This window comes from Hydra viridissima, unplaced genomic scaffold, assembly GCF_058129835.1.
Source record: "Hydra viridissima isolate aposymbiotic clone 2 unplaced genomic scaffold, HvirCarnegie_v1 scaffold_1, whole genome shotgun sequence".
Taxonomy (NCBI): Eukaryota; Metazoa; Cnidaria; class Hydrozoa; order Anthoathecata; family Hydridae; genus Hydra; species Hydra viridissima.
Window position 1 is genome coordinate 6,289,228 of NW_028324300.1, and position 21,235 is coordinate 6,310,462.

A 21,235-nucleotide genomic window follows, 5' to 3' on the forward strand; every position below is an offset into this window, starting at 1 on the left:
ATACTATTTGGTGAAGAGATACCAAAATTCTATCTTCAAATTTTAATTGTTTATCATCATGCCAGAGTTATGGCCAGAGCAATATACTATTCAATATACAATCTGTTTCAGTACCAACTCACAATCATGTGGAATAGAGATGAAATACAGAAATTAGAATTTGATGTGGAATAGAGATAAAAAATAGAAATTAGCAATAAGCTATTAGCAAACCCCCAAATCTGCAAGCTTAGAAGAAAAAACAAGGTTTCGGGTCCTATCAATTTGCAAATTCATTGGACCTGAAAGCTAGTTCTTTTCTGAGGTGCTGGAGATGAATGTAACTAAGATAGAATGTCTCTCCTTTGAATCAGCTTTTTTTTCTGGTTATATAAGATTCATAGACTTTGTTTCTAGAACTTACAACTTTAATGATATTGCTGAATACAACTAAGTTGATTAAGACTTTCAGGAAAGAAGAAGATTAATGAGCATATCTTCAATTCTTCTAGATTCCAAAAAATGGAAAGGAAATTAAAGCTCTGAAATGTCAAAAATTTTAAAAGACTATACATTAAAACAAGCAAAATGCTTTATTTTCTTTCTTCTGCAAATACAATGACCATTGCAATCCACTTCATACTCACACTCGTGCAAACCCACTTTAGATGGTGAAAAGGTTGAACAAAAAATTTACAATGGTATTTTTACTTGCTATGGCATTAAAGCACATGGTATTAACTTTAAAAAGTATTCCTAATTCATGTAAAAAATGAGCTAATTCTAAATACTTTATTTAGTTCTGTTAAAAATTAATACAAATATCTTTTTAATATAAGTGAATTGGACAGTAAAAAATCAAAAATTCAAAAATAAGGATCACCCTAACGTATATAAATACTTTACTTACATTTGGAAGAAAAAAAACTACATAAATCTACATTTATTCCAGTTAAAATGAACTCATACTTTTGATTGTCATCAAAAAATTTAGAGAAAAAAACCTGGTAATTTCTTCTCCTAATTTTGTTGGGTCTGTTGGATAAAACTTGACTCGAAAGAAAAACATAAAAGGTTGTCGGGAATCTAAAGAAAGAGTTTTAAAAACATGTGCAACTAAAAATTCTTTTTTATAAAATGAACAGTATTTAAGGAAATTAAGCATCTCATATAATTATAAAAAATGCTTACAACTCATCTGGTTGTAAACAAAAGTTATCATAAATCATCATTCAATCATCCCATAATATTTTAAGAAAATGTTCACTTTCTCCTCAAAAGGTTTCTCTACAATCTTAGGATACTCCACAAAAACCTTCAACTCAATTAAACAATATTGTAGATCCTTCAAAATCATTAGATTTTTTAACTTTTAACAAAAAAAAAAAAAAAGCCTATGCAATCCTTTTCTTAAAGTCAATAATAATTATATTATTATGTGTTTGATACTAACTGATTATTATATTGCTAAATGAAAATAATTTCTTCTTTTGCCCCACATAATATACACATTTTCAACTATTCAACATTCACAAGATCAGTTATTGTATTGATATTGTCAACGTTTTATTTTTCTGCCTATTTTCCATACAATAATTTTTTTTTACAAAAAAAATTAAAAACATAATTTGTTGCAATGATAATGAACATCTGACCATTATAGTCTACACCAGACTGATAATCTAACATTAAAATAATGCTGAAATAAAAAAATTCTACATATCAGTTGCTGAATGCAGGCTGCATTTACGATGTTGCTCTACTACTTGCAACTGCTTCTGCTCCTTTTTCCTAGACACACTGACAGTCATTTACTGAAGTCAGGTTTTCTATAACAGTTTTTGCAGTCTTGTAAATATAACTGTGACTTAAATCAGCTTTTAACTGGAAGGTCAAGAAAGCTGACATCAATACATACAGTTTGAAAGAATTTATACAACATCTGTGGATCTGTGATGTGCATGGGTGTGATTTCAATAGATGTGATTCTCAATCCTATATCATCCTTGATACCAACTATTTCTTTTATCTTATGACAGGTGGTGACTGAATAGAAGAAAAGTAACAATATCTAGGCTAATATATAGTAAATAGTTCAGGGTATATTACCCCAGATATCCATGACAATTGACATAAAGACATAGAATAACAAAGATAAAGTATGAGGATAAAAACACTGTAAGTAATTCACTAAGGCCTGCAGACCCCAGAATTTGAGCTAGTGAGACGCCAACTACATTTATAATTAGGTGAAAGTTAATCCAAGGCTGAAATCCTAATTTAGCTGAGTTGTTCAACAAGAAGTTACTAGATGTAAGTGTATGTGCTGAGACAATAAAGTAAAAGGTAAAGAAATGAAAAAAAGGATTGATTACAGTGTAGAAAACTAATTTTGTCAGATAAGATTATAGATATCAATTAACTTTTTTGTGTTCATTGGTATAGAATGAGTAATAAACATCCTGTAAAAAAAATTAAGGTTCTCTATAATAGAGTTTCACTTCCTCTAATGAATTATATATCAAACAAAGCGGTAGCACTTTTATTTCATTTTTATTTTAAGTAATTTTTTACATATATGTAAAAAAAAATTAGTGCGTCTAAATTTATGAAAACCACTGTATTATTAGGAATCTTAACATATGTACATTATATATGTTATAGTCAGGGTTAACATTAATCATAGATATTTACAAAATATAACTGCACCATAATGATATAGCATCTTATTAAGATGTTATATTATTATATTTATTTTATATAAGATGATAATTTTCATATTATTAATATCACATAATAAAACATCTTTACAATGTAACATAATATATGTAACATTATATAACACCTTATAAAGATGTGATAATATTATATATACAGTATTGGACAAAACATTTGCAACCAACATCGAACAATGCTAAAAAGTGTTCGTAATTTTATGTCTTAAAAACGAAACGAACTATACTACCACAGCAAACAGTTCAGGACTCTAGAGTCATAGCATGCCATGACATGAGCAATCAGCTGACAGGTGACAGCACACAGGCAGAATTTCGTTGACAAGTGCCATTTTGCAGCGGACAAAACAAATGCAACTTTTTTAGTTTGTTTCATTTTCTTAAGTCTGGTCCGTGTCAACGTCACGGAAGTTTTTTAATAATTAAAGGAAGCATCCAGAAGTTTCCAGAAGTTTCCAGAAGAAGCATCCGGAAGCATCCAGAAATATTTTTATGACTTCAAGTGCAAAAATGGCTCCCGACAATCTTGGATTGGAACTAAGAAAGAAAATTATTGGCGATTACGTATGTGGAATGTCATAAAAAAGTATTTGTGATAAATATCGCGTGAAAAAATGGACCGTATCAAGGCTATGTTCCAAATATCGTTCTACGGGGAAGTTGGCAGCAGATAACAAAGGTGGAAGACCGCGTTCCACCACTTCTAGAGAGGATTCTATGATCTTCAGATCCGTCAAGAAGGATCCCTGTCGAGATACAAAAGCAATTAGAGCTGCCTGTATCGGACCGAACAATCAGACAACGTGCTGTTGAAGCCGGATTGTTTCCTCGACGCCCTGCAAAGAAACCGCTGATTTCACTAAAAAACCAGAAGAAAAGACTCCTGTTTGCTACATCTAATACTGACTGGAATGTGCAGAAATGGCGAACTGTCCTGTTCAGTGATGAATCGAAGTTCGACATCATTGGGAGCGATGGCATTTGCCGTGTACGTCGACCGGCCGGAAAACGCCTGATTTACTTTACTGCCATAAGACCGTGAAGCATGGTGGAGGCAATGTAATGGACTTGGGGTGTTTTTCTGCTAACGGTCTAGGTCCAATACATCGAAACAATGGAATAATGGACCGTTTCATGTATAAAAATATCCTGAAAGATGTTATGTTACCTCATGCTGAATGGAATATACCAATAAAATAGGTTTTTCAGCAAGACAACGATCCGAAACACACTGCAAAAGTAGTCAAGCAGTGTTTTCAAGACAACCACCTATCGGTAATGGATTGGCCGCCTCAATCTCCGGATCTCAACCCTATCGAGAACCTGTGGGAGATCGTCAACCGCAGAATTAATCGTGAAGGTGTTCGTAATAAGGATCAACTGTTTGAACAAACCCAAAAGGCCTTGGCAGCGATTCCACAAAGTTTGATTGATCACCTGATCGAATCTTTGCCTCAAAGATGCAAGGCTGTGATCGACAACAAAGGATTCGCCACGAAATATTGATAGCGAAATACAGCTTGGTCAACATTTTGTCGAGTTGCACTTGTTTTGTCCAGAAGGAAATCAACTTTTTTTAATACTTTTGATTAATTTATTAATTTTCGTGTACAAATAATGAACTTTGTGATGAATAAAACTTGAATAACTTTGTCTCTAAACAGTTACATAGTTATTTCTCTAAATTGAAAAAATGCAGCACTTTTACATAAAGAAACTAAATTAGCATTATTTGGTTGCATATGTTTTGTCCAATACTGTGTATATATATATATATATATATATATATATATATATATATATATATATATATATATATATATATATATATATATATATATACATCTTGTATGAGAGTTGAATAAATTTAATATATGAACTTCAATAAATACGAATTCTCTCAATACTATTCTCACAAGACTTACGCAGAAACGTGTTGAGGCAACTTAAAATGCTTAAACCACAAAAAAACAATAACTTAAATTATAAACAGAGGGAAGCATTAAAACAAAAAAAATAAGGACAGAAACATTGATATATACTCTTTTGATAAAGGAGCAGGCTTTGTTAGAATAGAGCACAACAAAGCCATTGACAAAATTCGTCAAGAGATTGGCAAAACAAAGATAATTAAAGAGGACCCTACCATTACATTTGCTACTAAAATTAGAACTTACCTATCAAAATTGAATAAAAAAGGGCGATTTACCAAAAAAGAATATGAAAGTCTTTACCCAAGCGGCCCAGTACCGCCACGTATGTATGGTGTAATTAAAGCGCACTAACCGGAAAAATCATACCCTATGCGATTAGTAGTTTCAACCATCGGGACACCAAGTTATGGAATATCACAATATGTAGTAAATATATTTTTACCAATCTTAGATAAAAACATAACAAAGTTAAAAAATTCGTCAACTTTTGTAAAAACAGCTAAACTTTGGAATATATCAAAAGATGAAATACAAGTATCTTATGACGCTGTCAATTTATATCCACCAATTCCTATGGGAGAGGCTACAAAAATTCTTCTTGATATGTTAGAGCACTTCCCAAATTTAAATAAACTGACAAAACTAAGCGTTTCAGAAATAAAATCACTAATAGAACTGTGTTTATATAAATGTTATTTTTTATGGAATGAAGAAATTCACGAACTTTTAGATTCAGGTCCAATAGGACTTTCACTCATGGTAGTACTTGCGGAAGGTTTCCTGCAATTTTTTGAAAATAAAGCAATCAACATTGCGCTTCTATCCACCGTTAGATATAAAATCGTTTTTCAGGTACGTAGATGATAGCCACGCAAGATTTACAAATAAAGATAATGCCATCCGTTTTCAACAAATATTAAACAGTCAACATCATGCCATCAAATACACAAATGAATTGGAAGATGAAAACAAAAGATTAAATTTTTTAGACATCCAAATAACAAATAATCAAAAAGGTAAATATGATTTTAACATACATCGAAAAAAAGCAATAACAAATATTCAGGTTAAACCCAATTCAAACCACGATCCAAAAATCTTAGAAGGAATATTTAAAGGATTTATTCATAGAGCTTTATCAATTAGCTCTGAAAAATTTTTAAATAAAGAAATCGATTTCCTAATAAATGTGTTTGCTGAAAATGGATACGAAAAGAAGAAATTACAAGACCTTGCAAATATTGTTATAAAAAAACAACACTCAAATAATGAAATAGTTTTATCTAACAACGAAGCAACTATGCCAACTATATCACTACCGTGGATCCCAATATTATCACCAAAACTTCGAAAAATCTTTAGGAAAGCAGGTTACTGGGCAGTCTTTAAATCCAGTGCAAATCTTAAATCTTTGCCAACTTCGCGCAACAAAACAAAACTACCATCAAAAAGCCATACCGGAGTATACCTAATAGAATGCGTGTGTTAACAAAAATACATCGGCGAAACAAAAATGAAAATAGCAACAAGAATAAAACAACACCAAAAAAATGATAAAATTAAATGTTCATGTACCATCATAAAATTAAATGTTCATGTAATATAAAATGGGATCAAGTAAAGACGCTAAAAGTAGAACCCAAAAAATTTGAAAGAAAAGTTCGAGAGGCAATCGAAATTCAGTTCAACAAATGCGGACCTAAAAATGGAGGTATGAATTTAGATGACGGTCAATATGCAAAAACGCAATTCTGGACGCCATACTTTTTATACCTACGTAATATTAAAGAAGCCCAATTAAAGCGAAGTTTAAAGAAGCCATTAAAAAGTGACATTACCGTTAAAGTTTGTTTGTAATTTAATTTAGTTAATAATTTGTAATTAAAGCTGAAGATGCTAGTATCAATAATCTAGCGAAAATTTCTTAGATAAAATAAAAAATTAGTATTGAGAGAATTCGTATTTATTGAAGTTCATATATTAAATATATATATATATATATATATATATATATATATATATATATATATATATATATATATATATATATATTATCACATCAAACCACTGTATAACAGTTAATCGCCATTATTATAATATATTATATATTATAATAATGGCGATTAACTGTGGCGATTATTATAATATATTATATATTATAATAATGGCGATTAACTGTTATTATATATATTATAACGTTCATCTTTTATATGTTATATATCCATATATTATAACGTTCCTCTTCATCAGTTTTACATATTGCATGTACATATCACTCAAATATGAAAACAAAGTTTTAGATTTCTAATTTATTTTAATCAAATTATTAAAGCCTGCCATTTAAATGTTCCTTATTAATGGAATAGAGAAAATACCATTAAGTTAAATCACTCTTTTCGATTTGGAAGTTTGAAACAAAATAAATATAAATTCCTTCATCAAAATAAAACCAAATTCAACGAACAAATGCTATTTATAAATCTTACAAAGAAGAATTCGTTAATAAAAACAAACCATTTTGACTTAATTATTATATTATATATAATGTCAATTATTAATGTAATATATATGATATAAATTATGACACATTTATAATATATCACATAAATTATTAAATAAAAATACCAAAAATATGTGATTTATATACATTTAAATTTCTTCAGAAATGTTTTATAAGGGGCTACCTAAATTACAATTTTTATTATTATTATTGATAAATCATTTGTGTCATCATCAAAATCCCTTTAAGAATTATTTAGAACTAAAATGTAAAGTCAATCCGTGTACATAATTTATGCCAGGTTGCAATTATAGCAACCATACAACCATCGATTGGTATTTAAAAATGTTCAAAGCTATTTATCTCAGCAGACTTTTTTATGGCTCTTTGTTTTCTGCCAACGTTATGCTAAGTAGCTCCTGCCAAATAGTGAACAATGGCTTTTAGGATGCCACCTTCGGATGCATCTTTGGTTAGACCATTTTTTCTTAATGCTCCTGTAAATATACATCATCCTTCGTAGTTGAATACAACACATTACTTGTTACTAAACAAATTAAGAATAAAATATACATTCTGTATGAGAATTCTGCACAAGCAATTAATAAATTACTATGTTGGCAGCTCCCAACAGTTGTAAAATGGTTAGCAATTATCATTTTAGACCTATATAATAACTAGGTTTCTTTGGTCTAAATTTTAAACTTAAATACTTTTTCTTCACTATTTTACAAAATAAATTTAAACCAACCAAAAAAATAAAAATTATACATAGTCTTACTGAGAACTAGTACATTATTTTATCATATTTATTCTAAAAAACGGCTTAAAAAAAATTGCCGTATACACTATTCAGTTGTTTTAAGCGGTGGTCCAGTTGTGGCTAACTGGCTCTGGCGTGCAACCTGTAATCGGCCCGTTATTAAATATCCAGGACTGGGATGCCGCAAAAGGACCACATGACAGTTGCTATCTGGTAAACCAGCTCTGGTGAATCTTTTACGGTACAACAATAGTTCATATCGGCTCCGGCATGCCATTCATGGAACTTTAATGTCCCGTAAATGGATCTCCAGAACTGGCGTAGCCGGCACTGGCCCATACGAGCGTTGCTACTTGGGAAATTCTATAAAATTTTTCCATTTGAAAAGATTTTTTTTTATTCGGACTGGCCTTCTCAAAACTCAGATTTAAATCCATCAGAGCATCTTTGAGAATAATTCGATCATCAATTGAAAGGCGAAAAACCGATCAATAAAAATGATTTATTCCAGGTGCTTTTGAATTGTTGGGCAATTAAAAATTGATCTCAAGTTAGTCACTTTTTTAAGAACCCGTACGCGGTCTGTAATATCGGCAGTTATTCCCTCACTTAAGTCAAACAACTAAGAAAAGATGAATGAAGAATCTCATCAAAATAGGGTGTTCCAGATATCTTACTAGATATCATATGCTGAAGAAGAAAAAAAAAAGCTCAAGCATTAAAGAAAGTTAATATGCAAATAAAAAATTTTTAAAGCTGATAGAAACTGTTTAAACAATTTAACTAAATGCAGATTTATCAAATACTCACTACTTAAACCTAAAAACAAATTAAAGTAAAAATTTATAAGAAAGATAAAAAAACTGTTAAGATCTTCACAACTATTTTGCTTAATTTCAATAATTAATTACAGTATGGTTACCATTTTGGATCATTCTTTGGTTAGATCAGCTCCAGCTGTCTAAAAAAAGTTAGATTTAGAAACATTTAGTTATTAAAGCATAATAGTCACTTCAGTTGCAGAAATTCAAAGCCTAAAATTATGTAAGAAGAATATTAATTTCTGTAGTGGAATACAGTTTTCATAGTTTAACAATTGGTGGTGCTAAAGACTATATCTCATTACTAAAGTTCACATATTCAGTAGTATTATCCTAGTAATAATGCAGGCATAAAACAACAAAAGGCATTTAAATTCTGTACCAAAATTACTACTTTCTGGGAGATTACTTGCAAAGGAGTATCACAACATTACTACTTAATATCAAATTTGACACAATATTTCATAATGTATACTGAAAAAGATAAAGTTCATTCAAGTTATTTTTTAAATGTTATCTAAATTTTTTTTACAACTTTCTCATGGCAAAATTAACTTTACATAATTCTACAGATTCAGAAAAAAAAAAAAAAGTTACAGTATTTTATGACACTTAAAAAGCACTTTTAAGTGTGTCATAAAATACTGTAACTGCTAGTTAACGAAAAAAAATGTTTTACAGTATTTTTTCAAAGTATGATGTTATAAAAGTTTTTAAAGAATTACCCATTAATGTATTTCATAAAAGAACTATATCAATATATTAAGGTTTCTTATTCTTTCCAGTTTTTCCCACACAGAGTCTTTAAAGACAAGGAGCAAAAAACAATAGGTTATGGTTAATTTATTATCAAAATGTACATAGAATGTTGATATAGAAAATAAAATAATAAAAAAAAAGCAGATCATCTTTTTTAAAAAGATGCTAACACAACAAACATGCTTTCTAGATTATCTTCATAATTTGTAAGAAAAAATATTATGAAAACTTTACTAAAAAATCATTTTAAATGATAAGACCATAAGTTTGAGTTTCAAAAACAGTATATTATTCAATGTTGTTAAGAACTTTTTTAATGTTTAAAAAAAACTCTTTACCATTATCTTTTTTGGAATAATATTGAATACTTCAGAAATTGCATCAATGCTTGTTATTTATAACTTATTGCTTTCAAACAGCCATGGGAAAAGTACTTTACACAAGATACATCAGATAAACTTTCTTTTACATATCTAATTTTATATTCTTAAATTTTTTAAAAAAACCCTGTGTTGTGATCAACATTTTCTGAAAAGTAACAAAAAGATTTTTGTTTTCTCTATAAAGTAAAGTGCAAGTGAAAAAATGTGACAAATAACTTTTGCTCCAGTTATAACTTTTAACCTCATCCTGGACTACATATAATGATAATTTTCAGCAAAATCTTCAAAAATTATTCATTTCTTTTGATTAAGATTTTCTTAGCAGTTTTTTTTAAGGAATTACTTTGTGTTTTTCGATGCTACTGCAAAAGAAGTCATTAAAATTATTGAGTGGCAGTATTTGCAACACTAGTGTTGTATAGTCAGTGGTCTGCCATTGCTTGAATACTTTGAATAATTTTTCTTAGCTAATTGCCTATAAACTCTTGTACTAAACACCTGCTTGAATAACTGGGGATTGGTCAAATTGGTGCAGCATACAGCATTTCTAACACAACAAACAATTACAGAAATAGAATCCTTATAACTTTTATTCCAAATAATTGCATCCATGAGAAGTATTGCATTTTGAAGATTTTTTGTATGCACTTATATTGAGACTAACTGAGACATTAGCTGAAATGCACCACTTTGGGTTTCAGATTGCAAAGTTTGACAAACTGACATTGACATTAGGATAGTCTTTTTTAGATGTGTTTTGTAAATGTGCAACATGTAATTCTTTAAGATTGAGGTAGAAATAACATTTTTTGAATGTGTTGGGTTTTTTTAATACTAAGTCTTTTTTTCCCTGGCATCCTTCTTAGAAACTTATTTCTTTGATAAAAAAATATCACTAATTTGACTGTTTCTGGTATAATATGGTTTTTTAGATTTTTTCCTGGTAATGATAAAATCCTCTGCTCATGTTTATCTTTTTTAACTTTAGAAAAAGACAATCAGACAGTTCAAAGTAATTTGATACCTTTTTATATGTCCAAGATTTTGTTGCAAGTGTTAACATTTGCACCTTATAGTGTTAGGAGTCAATCAATTAATTTTTTTTTGAATTCATACATTAAACTGTCTAGATCTTTATCTTACTGTTTGAAATTGTGCTGTTTATTCGTGATGTTAAAGAAACATCTCCAATATTATATGCTAACAAAACCTTTTCAGCAACTCTGTCTGATAATATCCTCACAATTTTGTTTTGCTGGTGAAATCCAAAGTAATTCATATAAAAGTATTAAACTTTAACATTTCTTACTTTGTGACTCCCACTCTTCCTGTCAAGTAAAATCTTCATCAGCTTCAACTGCTCTTTTGTAATGTTTGCTGCATGTATTCAAACCCGGGGTTATATTTAAATTCTTTTCTTATAAAAGCAAAAGTCAAGGGAGTTCTTTAAGTTCCTTAAAAAAAAAAGCAAGTTTAGATAAGTTTTAAAAGTAACTGAAATCTTAACAACTATTATAAATCTTCACAAAACATTTTCCATTTTATTCCTATAAGAGATCTGCTGTAACTATAATAAAAGTTAGATTAAATTTTACAGAAGTCTTTTTACTTTTCCTTTTGCATTTCAAAAGGATTGCAACACTTTTTAATTTTTCTCTCAAAATATTTGCAATAGAGCTGCTAATGATAACCACATGAAATTCTTATTGAATATATTTTTCTTTCGTATTTGCTTACCACATTATTTTCTTAACAGATTTTAATGTTATGTTTTACAATTTCATTTCTAAAATTGTTAACTCAAATATATATTTCTTTAGAGAAAATAGAAATACAAAAAATTAACAATATGCTTTTTCATAATACACTCCTTCATTTGCTTAAACTTTAAACAAAGGTGTCAACAGGACCAGTTTCAGAGGAAGGGTGGGGAACAATTTTAAAAAGCTTAACTTAAACTGTCTAAAACACATTAGTGGCTTTTTTGAAACTTATCTAAGCATTTAATGACTTGGAATATTAAAAATGCATTCAAGAGCAACAAAACTATTTAAAACTTGAAACTCTATAGAAAAAATTTGAAAACTAAAATGTAAATTTAATTCACTCATTTTATAAAATGTATTTCAGATATATTTTGATAATTCAACTTAAATAAAACATATAATATTGATAAAACAAAAAGAAAAATAGTAACATTCATAATAACAAAAAAAAGATTAACAATATAAATAAAAATAACCAAAATAATAAATCTTATGCGAAAAAAAAAAACAATGAAAAGAACTAATAATAAAAAGTGTAATAAAAAAATTAGTAACAAAAAAAATGATAGTAAGAACAAATATAACAATAATAAAAAGAATAATAATAATTATAAAAATTTTGACCACAGCAAAAAGCAAAAAGAACTTTAAAACAAAACAAGTTTATGAAAATAAAAAAAAAAGAAGTAAAAAAAGACAAAGAAACATGTAACAAAAATAAAGCAAATAACACAAAAACATAAATTAAAACATTAAGAATAATCAAAGTAAAGAAAATAATATCAAAAAAAAAAAGAAAAACACAATTATAATAATATTAGCAAGAACAATAAATAGATTAAAAAAACAAAATAACTATTAAAAATAACAAAAAAAATAATGACAAAAATGATAAAAACAAAAATATGAATATTAATAATAATAAAAAAAGTAAAAATGATAATAGTAACAATAAAAAACAAAAAAAAAAAAAAAAAAAAATTAACAATAATAAAAGGAATAACAAAAAAAAAAAAAAAAAAAAAAAAAGTTAAAAAACAATAATAATTATAATAAAAGTTAAAATAGTAATAATAAAAATTCTAAAAAAATAATAATAATATAAGCAATATTTATAACACTGATGATGATAATATGAATAAAAGAAACAAAAAAAAATAATAGAAAAAATAATAACAACAATAAATATAATAGTAAAAAGAATTTTAACATAGTAATCATAATAATAGTAATTAAAATGATGATGATAACATTAACATAATAAATAATATTATCATTAATAAAAACATTAATAACAATAAACAAAAAAATAATAATAATAGAACTAATGATAACAGTAATTATCTAAAAGAAAAATTATAATTATACTAAAAGAATTAATAACAAAAACAAAAATAACGATAATAAAAAAAACAATAAAAACAATAATAACACTAATATTAAAAGAAACCATAAGAAAAGTAATAATGATAACAATTAGAAAAATGTAAATATTTATAATAGAAATAGTTTTAATAATTAAAATAATAATAATAGTACTACTAATAATAACAATGACAAAAGTAACAGTAATAATAACAGTAATAATAACAGTAATAGTAATAATAATAATGGTAATAATAAAAATAAAAATAATAATAATAATAATAATAATAATAATAATAATAATAATAATAATAATAATAATAATAATAATAATAATAATAATAATAATAATAATAATAATTCCCTGGAAGAAGGTGGTGCACCATCTTCACCAACAAATACAACTGCAACTTCATTATGTAAAGGGAGATTATAGCGACGTCTATCTTGCCCTTCAAGTAATGACATTTTTACAACTGACACTGAGCGACCTTCTAGAGCTGCTCCACGAACTTCTTCATCTTCCACTTCAGCCATGTTTTTAAACGCAATAGCAAATGGGTTCTCTTCACTAATAATAGTTTGTAATTGAAACATTAAATCATTTAAGCAAAGATCATTACCACGTTGTTGCATTTTAAAATTTACTGCTGCAAGTGGATCATAGATGCATAGTTGACAATATGTCAGCGGAACATCTTGATTTGGTCTTAGATTACCTATACGATGAAAAACTTGACCACATATTCTAAAACATGGCGGCCCATGATTCATGGGCTGAACTACATCAGCTTCAAATGAAGCAAAAGAAAGACAGGCATTATAATTTCTAATATATTTTAAAAAATTCAGATTGGCACTTCTATCTGCATAATTTCCTTTAAATAAATCTTCTAAATCTTGTGGAAATGATGAAGGTTGCGACAAAACTACCTTTCCATTATGGCAACATAAAAAATGTGTTTCATCAAGAAATTTCTTAGCACCACAATGCTGACAAATATAACTCATTTCTCCTAAATAATTATAATCTGGAATAGTATTACTTCTTGCTATACAATGCATTCTTTGGTATCTAGCAGCATTTCTAGCATTTTGTTGGTTATTAATTTCATCTCGCCTTAGCCTATTTCTTTCATTTCTGCGACAACTATTTTCAACTCGCCTAACCAAGCTCTCCTCATTTGGGTTCAAATTATTTGCTGCTTGCCGAGCAGCATTTCTAGCATTTCGTCGATTATTAATTTCATCTTGCCTAAGTCTATCTCTTTCATTTCTGCAACGATTATTTTCAGCTCGCCTAACCAAGCTCTCCTCATTTGGGTTCAAATTATTTGCTGCTTGCCGAGCAGCATTTCTAGCATTTTGTCAATTATTAATTTCATCTCGCCTAAGCCTATCTCTTTCATTTCTGTGACGATTATTTTCAACTTGCCTAACCAAGCTCTCCTCATTTGGGTTCAAATTATTTGCTGCTTGCCGAGCAGCATTTCTAGCATTTTGTCGATTATTAATTTCATCTCGCCTAAGCCTATCTCTTTCATTACTGTGACAATTAACTTGCATATTAACGTTTACATTTTCTACACTAATATCTGCTTCTAGCCTAATATCATCCATTCACTTTTAATTGATATTGAAAGTAGTAAGAAAAATCTTAAAGAATCCTGAAGATTGTGATCTTTCCTATATAACTTTTTTTCTATTCTAAATAGCACACACAAATTATTTTTAAATATAACAGACTGTCCTTTAAGATAAATTATACAATAATCTAATGACTTTAAAAAATATATATATATCAGCTAAAAGATGTTTTAAAAAAAATTAGCATAGCAAATAATAATAAAAAAAATTATTAAAAACATGCAATTGTAATAATAAACATACTGCTAACAAAGAAAAATTAAAAAAAAAAAAACGTTGTAAACCCTTTTTTGCAAACTTATAGTATTTCTTCAAATAAAATTATTAGTAAACGTTTTAAAAAAATTCACAAAACTTTACAATATTACATTCTTCTATTCCACATAAATACATCATCTGATAAATCTAAAATAAAAAATGTAACGAATAAGTAAATAAGAAAAATATTACATACAAAAATGAAAATTAGTGTAAATTATAGAGAAAAGCTGTAGTGATTTACCAGAGTAGTAGTTGCAAAATACTATTATTTCATGTTAGCTTTTACAAAATAATTTAGGTTGGAACATCATGATTCCAAAATATTCATAGCAAAATCATGTAGTAAACAGCACTAAAGACAAAAAATTAAATTGAGATAAAACAAATTGTATATATGGCAAAATAATTTGTATTGGCTTTTAGTGAATGATTAAAAGCAGTGATTTTTAAAAAAATTACCTATTTACCATTTTTAACAATAGACACCAACATGAAGATAAGCCAAATGTCTATTAACTCAAAAGATAACAAAAAAAAAACATCACAGCAACAACACACAACAATAGCACACACCATAAGTTAATATAATATGTATCTATAACATAACTTAAGTAAGGTAACATTCATATATAACAAAACATAGATAACAACATTACGCAAAATGTTATTAAAATACATTATTATGTATTTTTAGAATAATCTATAATAATAAAGGCTTGAAAACAGCTAGACCTAAAGCAGTAACAGTTTGACACTAAACACTATTGTGTAACCCTCTGTTAAAAGTACATCACTTGGCTGGCAAAGTTGACAAACCTTGCTCTACACGTTTACCAAGTCACAGCACTTTAAAAACACGGAAACAATATAATATAAACATATGTACCAACTATAAACACAATAAATGCGTTTAAATATGTACCTTATATACATATTTAAACACATTTTTAAAACAATTACATAACACATATTAACACATACACAAACCATAAAAACACTTTACATTATTGTACAACTTTACATTATTTTAAAAACACATTGATAAAACAACTATAAAGCACTTCTTACCACATACACATACATATCAAAAAAGCATATATGCAAACAATAAACATGTGCAAAAAAAAATTTTAAAAATGATGCAAGAAAATTTATAAAGATTCAAAGTAAACAAAATATATATTACAAACAATACTCTCTACCTTCTTCTGTTTTTTTTTTTTTTTTTTCATAAGAACTGTAATCCTCATAACAAAATTTAACCTTTACATACATTAACATGTGACATGCGTTGTCAGTGTTGGCACAAAATTTTTATCTATTTTTCTAAATTTTCTAAAAAAGAACAAAAATAGTTAATAGCATCACAGAAATTTCAAAGTATTAATAACCCTTTTATGGAAATAGCATTAGTATAACTTCAAGTAACATCCATACCCCTATTTTCTTTCTAAAAAATAAAATAATAAAAAGAAAACTGCTAAAAGAAAAACTAAAACAAACAAAATCTAAACGATTTAAAAAATTGAAATCCTTTCTACTTTATCTAATAAAAATTTTAATCCTTTCTACTTTATCTGATAAAAATGTATATATAACGATTTCATATACTTACTTCAATTATATAATTGAAATATATAATTGATTAAGATGATTCGTTATGTAATATATCTAAACTAATAATTAAATTCCAAAAGGAAAAAAATTTTAACTTGCTCAAAGGATCTTTCTCCAATCGCCGCGTGCATTTGCAGAACGCGCTCTACCAAGGCCTAGTAACTAATTCAAAGCCTAGGAACTAATGATGAAACGACGTTGAACATTAAACGGTAAGCATTTCTGTACTAATTATATTAAGATAATAATAATAATAATAACAATGATAATAATAACAATAATAATAACAATAATAATACTGGTTATGGTCAGTCTGTTACTTAATTTATAGTGGCAGTTTTCCACAATTTAAAGTTGCAAAACCTTAACTAACACCCTTTTAGAAAAACGCCTTCATTTTGAAAAAATTTAACCATCTATAAAATTAAAATAAAAAGTATGCGGAAGTAAAATAATTTACCAATTATTTAACATTATTTGAGTAATTTACAACTGACATAGGTCATAAAAGTGAAAGGCAGAACTATTTTCCTCAACATTAGTAAGTTCAAAACAATATGTTTATAGTTACTGATACAAAATAATAACACTTCATCATGCTTTAAATTGACGAAAAAGTTAAGCTAAATTCTTGTTATATTTTTTATAACATGATCTTTAACTAATAAGATTAATATAAAGCGAACGTAAGTTGTACATGAGTTATTCATTTTTTGGTATCCCCTTGATACATGTTTCTTTAAAAAAGGAAATTGTCTTTAAAACGTTAAATGCACACAACTAAATAAATTTATTAAAAATAACTGAACATTTGACCATTACTATATACGACACTAATCTGACCATACTTATATATGGCCTCTTTGTTTCAATAGTTTTTAGTAAACCGTAATTTGCTACCATTTACTAAAAATTCCTTTTGTTACTCGAAATTTAATTCTCTGAAGTATTTTGACACTAATAAAGGACCTCCCTTCTCCATTTTTGCCTTAATGGTGGTCAGGAGAATAGAGTTATTTTTATTAAGAGTAATCAAGTTTTTGATGAAGACCTTTTACCAGAATGATAAAATATAAAACAATGATTGTTTTATATTTTATCATTCTGGTAAAAGGTCTATGTAAAAACATGTATAATAATTTTTTTTTTTTAATATATATAAGAATTTAACATAAATAATTTTTTCTTTCCTGAAAAGTGTTGCAAATGCAAACTAAGCTAATTAATTAGTCAAACATCTTATAAAGTTTAAGTAACTCGATATTTGACAAATGCGCAAAACTACAATATTCACCACCCTCGTTAAAAAAGATTTAAAAAGAAACTGACAAAAATTTACAGTGAAAGGTAATCAGGTTTCTTTTTATAAATCATACAAATGCATCATGCATAATTCTTAAAGAAAAAAAAAAACGGAGTTATGATACCATAATTACAGCAACAACAACAACAACAAAAAACACCACATAAACACTGAAAATTGATTTACCTATTTATAGTAACCTATTTTGACATGGCAGTTAATACAAATATTTATCGAAAATGTAACTATAAAATCTATTTCGAAGTACAAAAGGATTAACAATACTAAAAAGAAAAAAGAAAAAAAAACAAAAAAAAAAACAAATTCAGATATAAATTACATTTCTAGCATAATGTTATCTTGGCTTTTAGTAAATAGAAAAAGCAGTAAGTTCCAATAATGAAACTACCTATTATTCATTTTTAACAATAGTCACCGATGTGAAGGTGTCTATTGTTAAAAACGAATATCAACACAAGACATCACAACAATAACACATAAAAATAGAATATTTACACCCTTGATCCTAAAATCCAGCGAAAATAACAAACCAAATTAAAATATGAATTAGAAAACCAATTTAAAGTTAACTATGATTATCTTTTTACTAAACATATAAATACATAAAAAAATATCTGTTTTTATGTTCAATATTAGTTATTCAATCACTTCAAATTTAGAACATTAAAACACCCTAGATTTAAAGATCAAGGTTGCATACTCTCATACACATTACGCTAAACATTAAAAGACATTATTATGTGTTTTCAGAATAATTAAAAAAGGCTAGACAACACAACCTAGCTCTAAAGCAGTAACACCGCCTGGCACTAAATGCTGCCAAGTCACACCTCTGCTATAAGTACATAGCTTGGCTGGCAAGGTTATCAATCTTGCTCAACATAATGGCAAGTCACACCACTTTGAAAACATGGAAACAACATAATTTAAACATATATACAACTATAAACAAATATGGTTTTATATAACACATATAAACACATTTTATAACAATATTAAATGACAGATATATTTATCAAAAACTATGAAAAAAAAAATTAAAATAGTAAATAAAGTTATACATACAAAATGTGCTCACAACCTACAAACAGTAAGTTTTCGAAATGAAAATATAAAGACTATAAATTAAGAACATTAGAAAATGTAACATTATTTAAGTAACACTTTTCACCTACCATACCTTGAATGAGATGTTTATCAATTTTAAAAAACAAACTATTAAATGCTCTAGTTCTTGAACATGCAACATACAGTTGACCATAAGAGAAACTTGGTTTTTTGAGATATACCCCAACTCTATCAAATGTTTGACCTTGACTTTTATTAATTGTCATTGAATAAGCCAATCTGACAGGAAACTGACAACGTTTCAGAACAAAAGGTAAATTAGAATCTGATGGAGCCATTTGAATTCGAGAAACAAAAACCTGTTTACCACCAGAAACACCTGTCAAAACCTCTGTATCAATATAACTACTTTGAAGAGCACAAACTTTCATTCGAGTACTATTGCATAACCAAGCTTTGAGATCTAAATTTCTAAGTAGCATAAATACACAACCAATTTTCAATTTCAAACAACGAGGTGGCATACCTCAAGGAGTTAAGCTGTTCAAAAACTTTCTTTCATTAAGGTCATCAGTATCAACTTGATCAGCACTTAAATAAATTTTGACCTCACTTGGCAGACATTCAAGCACTTCTTCATTGATTGATAATGAATCAACATTAGTTGGTGTTAAAATCACGCATTTAATCATTTTGATCAGCATCTCCAAAAATCTTTTTAACAATCGATTCATTTTCTCTAATAATGCACTGATTTGTTATTTCAATGCATCCTTTAAAAGGATGCTCCTCTTTGACAGGTATTGTTTTATTCTCAAGTTTTAGTAGCCATTGGGAAAATTCACCTTCCCCATCTTGTACTCCCACATTTTTAGTTAATGCAAACTTCTGCACCCATTGCCAATGCAAAAACATTTTATACACGATTCTACTATTTCAGCTGGTTGTCCTCTTTTCACAACAGGAAGAATTTGCCTAAAGTCACCACCAAAAAGAATGATTTTTCCTCTTAACGGAAAGTTGTTGTTGCAAATATCTTTTAACAACCTATCAATTGCATTTAAGGCATGTTTAGGTATCATGGATGTTTCATCAAGCAAAAACAAACTAACTTGTCTTGAAAAATGCCCGTGTATAGAGTTAGGAGTTACATTTCATGTGCTATTATCCAATTTCGGAACAGGAATTTTAATAAGCCATGCAATGTAGATCCATTTGTAAGAAGAGTTGCTGCTATGCCAGTCCATGCAGCTGTAGCAGATTTAAAGCCTCTACTTATGGTTTCAGCAATCAAATAATTATAAGTAAAGGTATTTCCACTACCAGCTCTCCATCCATGAAAAACAATCTAGAATGTTGATTTTCTACACTTTGTTGCTCATTCAGTGCAGCAAGGATAGCATTACATACATTTAACTGATTGACATTAAGCAGCAGTCTCATGCGATTGGCTTTATCGATAGATTGTTGAACATTTTCATCAAAATTTTCTAGATTTAAGCCTATAAACTCATCAATAACAGGCAGATTGTAATCAGCCAGCGTTTTACCACTTTGATTGATAATCTTTTCAATTTGATGAAGAGTAGCTTGTTCAGCTATTAGAAGTGGGACTGAGCAGTGATTGAAATCTTCCATCATAAAAGCTTTGTATGCATTCCAGAGATGTAAAGGATTGTCAGGTTCACAAAAGGTCAAAATAATTGAAAACAACTGTCTAATTTGCTTTGGCATATGTGTTAAAACTGCCTCAGAAAGTGTATTTTGCCATTCAGTGTCATCTTGCAACCAACCTTTCAAAACACATGCTTCATAAAACATTTCAAGTACTATACTATTAACAGTACGCACATCCTCTCAAGATGTTGCTCCCTTTGCTTGCAAAAGTAACAGTCTAAGAAAAAACAATTCTCCAGTTGGATCAACTTTATACATTCTTACTATCACCTTATTACCACCCCTTTGTCTAACCTTCCATTTACAATGTTTATCATTAAATATAAAGTGATAAGGAATGTCTACATACGAATAGCAATGTGCTTTTTCATTTTCAGTGTTTAACTTAAATCATGCCGCTAGGTGCGTATCTGCATGATCTAAAGCCATTCTGCTCCTTCTCTAAAATACACTAATTGATTTTCAGGTAGATGTTTACCAAGTCACAGCACTTTGAAAACATGGAAACAATATAATATAAACAAATGTACCAACCATAAGCACAATAAATGTGTTTAAATATGTATCTAAGGTTAAATATATACCTTATATACATATTTAAACACATTTTTAAAACAATTATGTAACACATACTAA

General features: G+C 28.0%; 1 protein-coding gene, 2 long non-coding RNA genes and 2 pseudogenes across 4 annotated transcripts; all 5 read right to left on the bottom strand.

Moving 5' to 3' along the window:
• Nucleotides 1-757: 757 nt before the first annotated feature.
• LOC149893072 (uncharacterized) lies at nucleotides 758-3,517 on the bottom strand. Its single transcript, XR_016449341.1, has 2 exons — nucleotides 2,945-3,517; nucleotides 758-1,065 (listed from the first exon to the last, which is right to left on the bottom strand). It is a non-coding gene; the product is annotated as an uncharacterized LOC149893072 (long non-coding RNA).
• A 4,313-nt stretch (nucleotides 3,518-7,830) lies between these two features.
• Nucleotides 7,831-12,644, bottom strand: LOC149893073 (uncharacterized). The gene is made up of 3 exons (XR_016454953.1): nucleotides 11,184-12,644; nucleotides 8,834-8,872; nucleotides 7,831-8,601 (listed from the first exon to the last, which is right to left on the bottom strand). It is a non-coding gene; the product is annotated as an uncharacterized LOC149893073 (long non-coding RNA).
• A 379-nt stretch (nucleotides 12,645-13,023) lies between these two features.
• LOC149893074 (uncharacterized) lies at nucleotides 13,024-17,592 on the bottom strand (annotated as a pseudogene). Its single transcript, XR_016454946.1, has 3 exons — nucleotides 15,381-17,592; nucleotides 15,155-15,265; nucleotides 13,024-15,057 (listed from the first exon to the last, which is right to left on the bottom strand). The product of XR_016454946.1 is annotated as an uncharacterized LOC149893074 (transcript).
• Nucleotides 17,593-17,864: 272 nt separating this feature from the next.
• Nucleotides 17,865-19,446, bottom strand: LOC149893075 (ATP-dependent DNA helicase PIF1-like). The gene has a single exon (XM_090095816.1). The coding sequence runs from the start codon at nucleotides 19,444-19,446 to the stop codon at nucleotides 18,973-18,975; it is 474 nt and encodes a 157-aa protein (XP_089951942.1). The 3' UTR covers nucleotides 17,865-18,972.
• Nucleotides 19,447-20,212: 766 nt separating this feature from the next.
• LOC149893076 (uncharacterized) lies at nucleotides 20,213-20,857 on the bottom strand (annotated as a pseudogene).
• Between the last annotated feature and the right edge of the window lie 378 nt (nucleotides 20,858-21,235).